Source organism: Macrotis lagotis, chromosome 1 (genome assembly GCF_037893015.1).
Source record: "Macrotis lagotis isolate mMagLag1 chromosome 1, bilby.v1.9.chrom.fasta, whole genome shotgun sequence".
Lineage (NCBI taxonomy): Eukaryota > Metazoa > Chordata > Mammalia > Peramelemorphia > Peramelidae > Macrotis > Macrotis lagotis.
Window position 1 is genome coordinate 139,492,630 of NC_133658.1, and position 12,525 is coordinate 139,505,154.

The window sequence follows — 12,525 nt, forward strand, 5'->3', positions numbered from 1 at the left end:
AGGAAAATATTATGGTTAAAAGAGACCCTACACTTTTTGCAAAGGTGAGTGTATACTCCAAAAAGGAGAAGAGTTGGCACCTTGCCTGGTTTTTAAGAATGAACTACTCCTACTTCCATAGTTCTCAGAGCATAAGAAAATCTATGAAAATAACATGAGGCAAGTAGAGAGTCCTTTTCGTTTCAGTAAAAGAAGCAATGGTTTTGGTACTGATAGTAATCATTAAATCTCCATCAATTTCAGAGAAAGATGTTCTGCCCCATATCTTCCTCAAGCAATCTCTGTTGCAAAGCAAATTATTCTATGCATCAGATTTCTCTGATTTCCTGAACAGAACTTAACATGCTGAGAAGAATGACATTGTAGGAGTTAGAAGATATTTGTTAGAGTTTTTGGATTTATTCCTTACCAACAAAACATTACTTTTTCCCTAAATGTATGAGATTTCATAGGATACCAATAGCATAATAATAAAGGTATAGAATTTTTTACAATAGTGTAATGGGACCTTTCTTCACTACCACAATCATGTACATGTAGCTACAGAGTGCATGTAGTTATTTTCCACCTGCTTCTGGAACATTGGGGAAGCTCAGAGAGAGAGGGGTGGAGGGTGGGACTAACTTCATTATTACTGGGAATCTCTTGATTTGTTGACAAGCTGGAAGACAATGATTGTGGATTCCACACCGGATAAATTGACAGAATGTTTCCATCTCTCTTCTATGCAGCCTTCCAGGGGAAAAGATGTGATCTAAGCAAAGGATGGAGGACAACTTTACTCTACCTCCAACATAATAGGAACAGGAGTTGCTACCTGACTTGTACTCCTAGGTTCCTGGACAGTTTTTGCCTCTTCTGTTTGTTCTTTCCTTTAGCAATTAACCTTGTGAACACTGAATGATCTGGAGAAATTGTATCTTCTTCCACTGGCAAAATGGTTTTAGGGGTATTCCCCAGAGTAGCAGTGACTGATTCCCAGGGAAAGTCGCAGCATCACATAATTTGATCATTGCCAGGAAAGAGGCCACTGGAAAGAAAATTGGTCAGAGACGCAATGTGAAATGAATAATTAGTGGAATCGCCAAACTATGCTAGAGCTTGATGAAGCTTATATATGTACAGTTTTCCAAAAGACTGCAAGAGTAGTTACAAGTAACAAAACTACAAGATAGAGAAGTGACAATTCACTTGTCTGGGTCAGAGTTCTAGGAGAAACAGTCTAAGTTCTGAGATAGCAGTTGCTTATTTTGAATGTTATATTGTTATAAGCTATAGAAAAACTGATCAAATGGAGAATACAGTAAGCTTCGGTGATATGAATATGAGATGAAAAAAATTTAGATTAATCTCTAGGGAAATAGAGGGACCAGAACTATTCAGTGATTATTACCTGGTTATAGGGAAAAAAGGTAATAATCTGACTACTAACAAAAGAGGTAAGAACGGAATGGAGTAGGAAAGGACAGATTTCATAACTACATCAGTCAAGTTTGAAGCTAGGATACTATGTGAAAAGTGAGGAACAAACCAGGTAAGCTGAGGAATAGCTTGGAAACAGGAAAATTATCAGAGAAGTCATCTAGTAGGCAAGATATCATATCTAGAGAGGATTAAGTCGAGCACATCATGATCAACTCAGTCTAGCAGCAGCAGCAGCAGCAGCAGCATCTTTGAACATAGAAACTAGGTGCATTAAGGAACTTTTATTAAAAGTCCCTGATAGAGGAAAAAGTACAAAGAAGTTTACAAACCCAGAATTGGGAACTATTGAAAGACATGGGTTTTCCTCACGTACATGTTTCAATGTCAGATTTCTGCGTGCACCCATTCTCTCATCCAAATACCAAGGATATTGATGGGAGAGTATGACTCACGTTTATGTGTATGTTTTGAAATATTTTGTGTTCCTCCATTTGCTAGTATACAAGTATCCTAATATCATTCTTATTTCTATTTCCTTGCCTTATTGATAAATAAAATTGTTATATTTGGATTTTAAACGTGTCATCATTTAAAGTGATTGAAATGGGTTGGAGTAAGCAAGTCAGTTCAGAGTATGAGTAGGTGTCTTCATGACCCTTTGTGAGGTGTAGTACAGTGTGAGGGGTTTCCTCTTCCATGCAGTATGTAAGTAGGTTGCTAAATTCTGTTCTAATAGTTAATAGTAAATAAATGCTTATGTAATAAATAGCAATGTTTTTATCCTTCATTTTCAAAGAGGATCACAACTTCAGAGAGAGAAATATCCATGACAAGCATGTAAATTGGATTTGAGTGTGTGTGGGAGGATGCTGTGCTAAGTCACCAGCCTCACTTTCTCCCCTAGAGCTATCTGGGTCCAGTGGCCATGAATCAGGCTGACTGGAGATGACCCTAAAAGCGAAGTAATCAGGGTTAAGTGACTTGCCCAAGGTCACACAGCTAGTATGAATACAGAGTTTGAGGACAGATTGGAACTCCTCTCTTCCTGACTCCAAGGTCAATCATCTGTCCTCCACACCACCTAGCTGCCCGCATTTAAATTTTTTAAAATTTATTATGTACTTATTACATGTCAGAAGTTATGCTAAACACAATCTAACTAGGCCCTCAATCTTACAGTTTAACAAGAACCTCAGGTCTTTCCTCTAATCCATCCTCTACATAGCTGCCAATGGGATTTTCCTAAAGCCAAGATCTGATGATGTCATTTCCCTCCTGTTGGATGGCACAGTGGGTAAAGTCAAGAAGACCTCAGGTCAAGTCCAGTCTCAGACATTTACTAGCTATGTGACCCTGGGTAAATGATTTAACTTCTGTCTACCTCAGTTTCCTCAACTTTAAATGGTGATAATAATAATAATACCACTAAATCTGAGGACAGTTGTGAGGATCAAATCAGATATTATTTATAAAGTACTTAACACATAATAAACATCTTAAAAATGATTGTTTGCTTCCTTCCTTCCTAGTAAATTCCAGTAATTCTCTATTGATTCTAAGATCAAATATTAACTTTATCTTGTCTTTTTAAAAAAATTATAGTTTTATAAATCCTATAATGCATATAATCATTATATAGAAATACATATGTAGTTTATAAGTAAATATATATACATTTATAGAGAGTGTATGCTCAGGGTTTGGTATTTTGTGTGTTTCTTTTTTTAACTGATGGTATTCATGATCCAAAAAAATTTAATTGCTTTAAATAATAAACACATTCCTAGAAAGAGTTCTATGTCAATTAAATTTTTATAAATGGGATCTTGTTTTCAATTTGTTACACTGGTAAAACTAGGCATTTGAAGTAAACTGCTAGTGAGTTCTCTTGTAAATTAAATAATCACACCCCACCCTCTACCATCTACTGTCCCTCCATTTTGATTACAGGACAATAGAGGTCAGCTAGTCCAACCTCTTGATCTTACAGAGCAGGAAACTGAGACATAAAGAATTACTTGAGGTTACACTGATAGTAAATGAGAGAGGTGGGATCCATACTCTTCTATCCAGGGACTTTAGCCTCCTGGCCTTTACAAGAACAAACCACTTTATTTTCTCTGACCATCTTCCATGCCTGGAGTATGCTCTCCTTCTTCTGCTCTGTTTTCTGTCTTCCCTGGCTTCCTTTTAAACCCAATTAAAATACCACCTTCTATAGGAAATCTTCCCCAATCCCTTTTAATTCCAAGTCTTCCCTCTGTTAATATTTCCTATTTATTCTGTAGACAGCTTCCTTTGTATATATTTATTTGCATGCTGTCTCCCCCATTAGACTGTAAGTTCCTTAAGGGCAGCGTCTATCTATCCTTTGCCATTTTGGGGTCTGGAGTGCTTAGCACAGTATCTGACCCATAATACTTACTTATTAAGTTTTTATTGAATGAATGAATGAATGAATGAACTCAGATGCTCTCATTTTAAACCCATTGTTTTTTCTACTGTATCATTTGTTTTTAGACTTGGATTTTTAAAAACAGATTTCCTTAAAGTAAGACAGGTTCTTGTAGACCAGTCATAAAGGCAAAAAGACCAGCTCTGCGGATGATTTCAGATGTAAGGCCCCTGGGCCTAGAACATACTTACCAGTTTACAGCTGACACTTGCCAATCCTTTAACAAAGGACAAAGCCTTTCAATAGGCAATTAGAGACATGGCTTAAAAGACCTGCCTTGAGGAGGTGAAGTTGGGACTCAGTACTATCTTAGAATTCCATTGCCTTAAAGTTTGTGAAGTGATTTTCATCATTATTATTATAATTATTATTAACACTGTGAAGCAGGTAATGCTCACCATTTTCCAGATAGGGAAATTGAGGTTCAGATCAATGAAGTAATTTAGCCAATGTCACAAAACTAATATATGGTAAAACTGAATTTCAAACCCAGGACCACCGCCCTTCCACACCTCCAGCAGGCTCTCTTTCTACTTTACCCTAGTCATCCAACAATCAATTGGCAAGCACTTACTGTATACCAGGCTAAACCTACAAAGTCACATGTGAAGCATTCCCTGCCCTCGAGGAACTTAAATTCTCATGGGAGGGAGAACATGAAGACTTATCAGTATGTAAAAAGTTTAGATACAGAAAGCTGGAAGGGAGGGCCGATGGAATGAGGCAACAGAAAATTAAGGACTTTAGGGATGCATATTTCACAATTTTGCCTGGAGCTTGTCTTTTTTAAAATCATAGGGGTATGTTAACCAACTCACTCCCCCTTTCAGCAAGTCAGGGTTTCCCAACCCCTTTTGTAAACTGGGATCATTTATCCCAGCTGGCCTTAGGAAGAGAGCAGAAATCCCATCAGGAAATCTCTGTTTGGAGGGAATCTGTAACAACACTAGTTAAGGTATCAAGAATTACAAATTCCATTAACCCTAGAGAACACATAATGCAGGAATTATCACCTCCATTTTACAGGTGAGGATACTGATTTTTCAGGGTAGTTAGGAGGCACAACGGATAGAGTTCTTGGTCTGGAGACAGGAAGGTTCATCTTTCTGAGTTCAAAATCAGCCTCAGACATTTACTAACTGAGTGACCTTGGACAAGTCATTTTAACCCTGTTTGCCTCAGCTTCCTCATCTGTAAACTGAGTTGAGAAATGGCAAACTACTCAGTACCTTTGCCAAGAAAAATCTCAAATGGGGTTACGAAGAGGTGGACATGACTGAAATGACACAACAACAAAATTACTAAATCTTAAAGAAGTGAAAGGATTGCTCGATCACATGCTATATCTGCTATCAGAGATCTGACTCAATCAGGACTTCCTGAGTTTAGTATGGAATGCTGCAAGTTTGCCGCTCCTTCTCAAACACCTCAAGGAACTTTTCCTGCTGTAACCTCCTACCTCCAGAGAGCCAGTCATTGTCCACAAAAGCTAGGGCATCTAATCCCTTGCCCTGTTACAAGTGAGGGAATCCCTGAAGACTTTTTTCTGAAAAAAATCTATTTCTCCTGGCAACCTTAGTCTTCATTAGCCTGAGGAAGAAGGCTCCTGCAGGGATTGGGAGTCAATCCCTCTTCTCTATTCCTCCATTTGCAGTTGGTATTTATTTATTTTAAGAAACTCAATGAGCCTGTGCCTGCCATGACAACAGTCTTCTGGAGGCAGGGAAAGAGAAAATAAGGAAGAAACCTTTAGCGAAGGAGAGGACTCTGAGCTTGCAGTGAGTCAAGAGAAGACAAGGAGGGGGGGGGCACCCCCCAGGAGGAGCCAATGTGTGTCTTACTATAAAGTCAGTAAAAGAGGATAATGGAGAACAGGCAAGCTTGCCCCCCAGCAGTGCTATGCAAAGAGTAGGAGGTTTTCCAGAATATAGTTCGCGCTTTTTTGTATCAGACCAGAGAATTAGATTTTGAAGTTGGAGGGAATTGGGAGGAAGAGAAGGAAAGGAGACTAATCCAGATAGCACTTCTTTTCTCTCTTCTCCCTATGATTCCCACTTCAGAACGGAAAAGCACCCCATACTAAAAGGGAACCCAAACTATTTTAAAGGTTCTCCACCCACATACATATACACTAAAAGAGTCTCTAGTGTTTCCTAGTGAATTCTTGGGAGTGAGATTGGTGATAGGATAGTAGTAATCTTGGGGGCTTGCATACTTCAGTTATATGCATAGTGACCACATGTGGGCATATGGGCAGAGTGCCAGGGCCCAGCCAGGTATTACTGTGGCTATTCCTGATTGGCTGAGAATGTGCTGTGGATTTTTAAACAAACCAATAGCCAAGGCCAGAGAGGCCAGAAGCTGAGCAGGGCCAAGCTTGAGGCACTAGGATCTGGGAAGGAAAAACAAGATTCTGGAGAGGAAGCAAGAATATACTAGATGGAGTCTGTGAAAATGTGGTCAGTATTTGTGAGATGGTCTGTAACAAAATAGGATATCATTGTGAACTTTTGCAATGGAATTAGGGATCTGGGTGATGTATTATTTAACTTTATTCCTTCAACAGTTCAATGGATCCAGCATCCTTCAATGTGAGTATACTCCCTACTCACCATTATAATCTGTCTCTTTCTGAAAAATTCTCCAAAGAAAATGAGCTAGAGGCCCTTTCTAGATCATTAACAATGTCAGTACTGTATAAATGAGTAATTACCTGGGTATGGATGAGAAGATATCAGATACCTTACTTATTCCTACCTGACTAAAGAGAAGGTCTGAGCAAAGATTTATCAATCTATCAGAAAGCTAACCCTAGGGCTCAGGAAGTTGAGAAGCCTAAGACCAGTCAGGGAAGAGGTCAGGGAAGGAGATTAGCCAATTGCTGGTCTGGGACCAGGAAAAATTAGGCTCCTGGTTCTAGTTAAGAAATACCTGAGACCTAAGGCCAAGAGAACAGCTTTAGAAAACTGGTTGAACTAAGGTTTGTTTGTAGTTTTCCAGTTATGATTGAGGTACATTATTTTTTTTCTTTGCCATGATTTTCTTAAACCCTGTCTTGTTTATGTGTTCTACAGGAGATAACTCCCTCTCAATGTGGAAAAATCATCCTAGGTTTATGGCACTATATGCATCCATTATCTACTCAGAACCATAACTCACAAGCTGTCAGTGATTTATTAACTTTTACTACTTACCTAGAAGACACAATTAGTTCAAAGCAAAGACAATTTAATGAATAGTAAAAGCATAGTAAGAAAAATATAATATATATTCACTGGATATATATATATATATATATATATATATATATATATATAACATTGGATAAATCTGGGGCATATATAAAGGACATATGTCACCAATGCACACACATAAGAAATATGTAAACCACACATGTGGCAGGTTCTAAAGATTTCTTCTGTTAATATCATTATACGGTTCTCTCAAGGTTTGTTCCCAGATAGATCTTGTTCTTTTCCAAGTTCATACTTGGCTATGATATTGTACCCCTGCTTACACCCAGTCCTCCCTGCCCTGTCTGCTGTCTCAATGTCTCTCTTTCTGTCTGTCTCTATCTTCTTGACTTCTCTGTTCTCCATCAGGCACCTCATTCTATTGGATTCCTAGTCACAACTAAGTGTTCTCTGCTACAAAATTCTAGATTTCTTTTTTCCCAGGTGTACCTGCAAGCCATTTAAGCTCTAGAATGCTAAGGAACAAGGGACTAAAAAGCCTCTCTCTCTCTCTAAATATAAGATGACAGCTCTTAAGTGACAAAGCCACCATAACTAGGCACCAGAAGGAAGAATGACTCTGAGTTAAGTTGGTTTGGATTTTTTTTTAGGTCCCCTTGCTTGGAACTAACAGTCCTTGAGTCAGAAAACTTTCTGATTTAGGGTTAGACATTCCTAAACTCCACTCAAACCTGTCATAAAAAAATGACTTTATGCAATGGAGAATACCATCTGTATCCAAAGAAAGCATTGTCAAGTTTGAGCAAAGACCAAAGACTATTTAATTTTTTTTTAAAAAAACTGCTGTCTTATGATGTAATTTTGCTATCTTTACTTTTTCGTTAAGGATATTATTTCTTGCTCAATTCAGATCAATGGAAACAATGCAAAGATTATCAGATTGCCTTCTGTGGGGAGTGGGGGGAGGGAATTGAGATTAGGAAAAATTCTGTAAAATTCGAAAATAAATAAAAATGACTTTAAATCAGAACAAAAACTTAGTGAAGGAATAAAGGTTGCTTCACACTGACCCTGAAGTTAGATCTCAGACACTTGGGCAAGTCACTTAACCTTACCGCACCCCCCCCCCCCCCATAAAGGCATCAAGGCTATATTACTCTTCACTTTCTTGGCCTTGTTCTTGTCTTTATTACATACCTCTCTATCGATTACTAAGTGCCTCCACTTTTGGCTGTGCACTTGGGACAACTAGAAACCCCCCACAATTCTCTTATGTCCTAACTTATTCTTGTCTTTATAAATAGATTGCCTTGTATTGAACTCCGAGTGGCTCTGGGAGAGAAGGAGATGGTTGGTGAAAACAATCAGGTGGCGCTGGCTCTTGGGGAAGAGGGTCCAGGGTCAGAAGCAGGGAGGAAAGACAGACACCTACGTCCGAGCCGGTCGGAAGGCAGCCCTGCGCTCCCAGTTCGCTTGCACCGAGTACTGCGCTCCGTGCCCGAAGCCTTTCTGGTGGACCTTCAGGACACCTGGCCCGGGATGTCGGAAAGGACATCGCCTCCCCAGGTCCCAGCTGAGCCGGGTGCATTTCTGGGGATTCTTCTCTGCCATCTAGGGAGCTGGAGAGCCGGAGCCGTCCGGTCCGTCCAGTCTGTCTGCGCTGCTCTGGGGAAATCTCCACAAGGTCGAAGCTGGGGGGACGTGGAGGGAAGGGAGACCCAGGAAGGCCTCCCGAAGCCCCCGAGAGGGGTCGGCCGGGGCAGGGGGCCGCGGGAGGGCGGCGCCAGGGGTATCCGGGAGGCGCTAGGGCCTCGCGGACGGGTCGGCCGGGGCAGGGGAGGGAGCGAGCGAGGGAGGAAGGAGGGGGCTGGGGCTGGGGCAGGCGGCGGCGGCGGCGGCGGTGGGAGAGGCGCCGGGGCTGCCTCCATCCATGGCACGGGGCGGCGGCGGCGGCGGCGGCGGCGGCAGGAGCCCAGCCCTATCCGCTAGGTCCCGGGGGAGCGCGCAGCGGCCGAGCGCGGCCCAGGGCAGCCGCCCGGCGGGGAGAGCGGGGCGCGGCGGCCGCTCCGACAGCCGCGTCCGCCCCTGCGGGGCGCGCCGCCCGGGGCCCCGAGCTCGCCGGACATGCCCCGTGGGCGCCGCGGCGGGGACCCCCGCGCTCTCCTGCACCTAGGGCTCCCCGCCCGGCCCGCGGGCGCCCCCGGCCCCAGCTAAGCCCGCCGCCCCGAGCCTGGGTCCGCCCCCGCCTCTGCCCGTCCCCCGTGCCGGCGCGGTCCGTCCCCGCGAGGGACGATGGGCTGATGGGCGCCGGGGCCCGCAGGATGCCAGGGGCGGCCGCGGAGCTGCTGCTGCTGCTGCTGCCGCCGCTGCTGCTGGCCCTGGAGCCCGGGGGCGCCCGCGGCTGCCCCGTGCCGATCCGCAGCTGCAAGTGCGCGGGAGAGCGGCCCAAAGGGCTGAGCGGCGGCGCCCCCAGCCCGGCCCGGAGGAGAGTGGTGTGCAGCGGCGGGGACCTCCCGGAGCCGCCGGAGCCCGGCCTCCTGCCCAACGGCACCGTCATCCTGTGAGTACCGCCGCTTCGGCTTCCCCCGGCCCGGCCCGTCCCGTCGCGCCCCGGCCCGGCCCGTCCCATCCCGTCCCATCCCGACCAGTCCCGTCGCGTCCCGTCCGGTCCCACCGCGTCCCATCTCGTCCCGTCGGGTCCCGCCTCGTCCCGGCCAGTCCCTGCGCGGTTCTGACGGGGCGGACTGGCAGACTGAGAAGGACCGCATCGTGCCCGGGAGGGAGGTTGCTGAAGGTCCTGTTCTCCGGCGCCTGGGGGAGGGATTGGGAAGGAGAAAGGTGTTCCCTGGAACCGGGGACTTAGACGGAGAGCGGTAAGAGAGGTGCTGGGTGTGGGAGAGGGGGCCCAGGGACTTTGCCAGAACCACGATGAAAGTCTTGGGATGGGAGAGACGTGGTAGCTCACTACATCAGATAAAGTGCAAACATCCCCCGTCTCCTTTTTCTCTGTATCAGCATGGCAACTATGGACTGGGAAAGGGAGCATGGAGGAAGAGAGATTATGACCGATTTGGTTGATAATTCTATCCCTACACACATCCCAGAGACTCCTTCCCCCCCCCCCCCGCCCCCCAAGGGAGCTTTGGACCCGACTGACCAGAAGTTTGGATTCCCTACCTGGGTCATCCACTCTCTACTCCCAGCCTGCTGCTTCATCCTGGAAAAGGATTCTACCTGGTTTCAGCGAAATGGGGATGAAGAGAAAGAGGGTCAGAAAAAAAAATAGGGGGGGGAAAGCCCACCTCCCTTAAGCTTCATCTTTCCCTTCAAAGATCTGAATGTTCTTAGTTCAAATAAGTGTTTGAGTTTTCCCTATTTCCTCTTACCTCCCCCCAGACAATAAATCAACTTATACAGAACCTAAATACACACATACCCATCCAGACATCATTCATCCCACATTAAAGTCCTTAACTACACTTTTCTCCCATCCTCTTCTCTCCTCTGGGCATAGTAGCTTTGAGTATTTCTTTAGTAACTTCTGCATAGAAGATTGTGGGGAAAATCTTTCTTCTTTGAGTGGAACTCTAGTCTCCTTTTCAGAAGGCTGACTGATGGTTTTACAAAAAAGGATATGATAAAGTCCCTTAGTTGCTACCGACCTAACTCCCACTCCAATCACCTCAATTCCTTAAACATCATTCACTGAAAGTCCTTGAGCAAGAACCACAGAGATGTGGGTTCAGTGCTCCCAGAGACTTAACACAAAATCAACCTAGCCCTTTCCCTTCTCTTGTCTCCCCCAACAATCATCTACTCTCCCATCTTCCCTTTCCCAGAGTTGGGGGTTGCTTGTAACTGGCTCAGATTGTATTCAGAACAATACAGTAATATCTCTCTGGTTGGGTGAGTTTAGGGGATGGTTTGCCTCCTGACAGGACATAACTGGTGAGCCTGTGACAGTGTGTGTGTGTGTGTGTGTGTGTGTGTGTGTGTGTGTGTGTGTGTGTGTGGAGGATGGGGGGGTGCTGCTTTGCTCTGCCCTACTTCCTTACAGTTCAACAGCTAGTGGAGACTAGTAGTGGCCCTACTGTGGGCCCACTGTTCACAGTTACTAGTGACTCTGGATACCAGAGATTTGAGGTTTAAGACAGGCCAGGGTATTTCCTAGCCTGCTTATTTCTGGAGAAGAAAAATGCCTACCATCTGTGAGTATTCGGCCAGGATGCTCTTGAAGATGTATTTTGCCTCCTTTGAGGGGGAGAGGCAGGGCCTGGCATCCCTCTGTGCTGACTTATGTACCCCTATTATAAATGGATACATTTGAGTATGTTCCTCTGTGTGTCTTTATCTGAAGTGGTATACATGTGTCATACATATATTAGCTATCTTCCCATCTATGAGTCCCTGTTTGTGTGTGTTTGTTGCGGGGAATCCTAACAGACACAAGCCCTGGGGAAGTGGAGGGAAGAAATAACATGGGAAAGTCATTCCACTGTACATCCTAAAGTGATTTGGCTTCTAATGCTTTCCATCCATAGCTAATTCTCATTGACTCCATTTTGAGGGGAAAGGTGGGGAGGTGAGATAGTCCCTAGGGAAAATACTTATGGAATGACAGGGTGGAAATTTGCCTCTAACCTCACTTTCTCCACCCCAAACCTGGAATTGGTGAGTTTGACAACTAGTTGGGGGTTTTTTTTTGGGGGGGGTAGCAGGTGGTTTTTTGTTTTGTTTTGTGTTCCCTTCCCCCTCTTCATGGGTCCATAGCCCTTAGAGTTTCAGAGTCTTTCCAGATGGAGAAGAAATTACAGCAGCAGTAGCAGCACTGAGAAAGGACTGATCATTTCAGCAGAGGTGTCCATATAGGAGGTGAACTGTGGGAGTTTTTACCCACTCAACCTGAAATAGAGTACTATCCCCACCTCCTCAGGTAAAATATGATTCCTAGCTTCTTTTCCTCAGACCCAGAAGAAACAACACAAAAAGAACTGTGAACCAGCTGAACTTGAGCAGACTTCTATTACCAGGCAAAGAGGACCCCAGGTTCCCCTTCAGTTAATGTTAGGCACCCATTCTGTTCAGTGCTTCATCTCCTGTTTAGGCTCTTAATTTCTATATATCCTCAAACTCTGACATTTCATTCTAAGCCTGATGGGGAAGAAAATTATCTGATTTGAGATTCTGCTCCCTGCCCCCTTTCATTAAAGCTATCCTATTCCCTAAAATTTAACAAAGCTGCCATTTTAACGTGGTAGCAAAGCAAGAGAAGGGTTATTGAATTGTGTTCTCATAAATTTCCACCAAAGATTCCTTTAACACATTAAATCCTTCTCATCTTCACTTCTGGATCACTCAATCAGCTTGGTTTGAATTTTTTACCCCCTTAACATAAGTCTTCTTTTTTCTTTCTGCCTACCAGATGACTTTGTGGATTGTAGGCAGCATTCT

At 44.2% G+C, this 12,525-nt stretch overlaps 1 protein-coding gene across 1 annotated transcript in view; it reads left to right on the forward strand.

Moving 5' to 3' along the window:
- Positions 1-9,278: 9,278 nt before the first annotated feature.
- The window catches only part of ADGRA2 (adhesion G protein-coupled receptor A2), a 65,409-nt gene continuing 62,162 nt past the window's right edge, over positions 9,279-12,525 (forward strand). Inside the window, exon 1 of the mRNA XM_074208781.1 lies at positions 9,279-9,634. Coding sequence (XP_074064882.1) covers positions 9,375-9,634 — 260 coding nt within the window. The 5' untranslated portion in view covers positions 9,279-9,374. The remainder of the gene's footprint in view (positions 9,635-12,525) is intronic.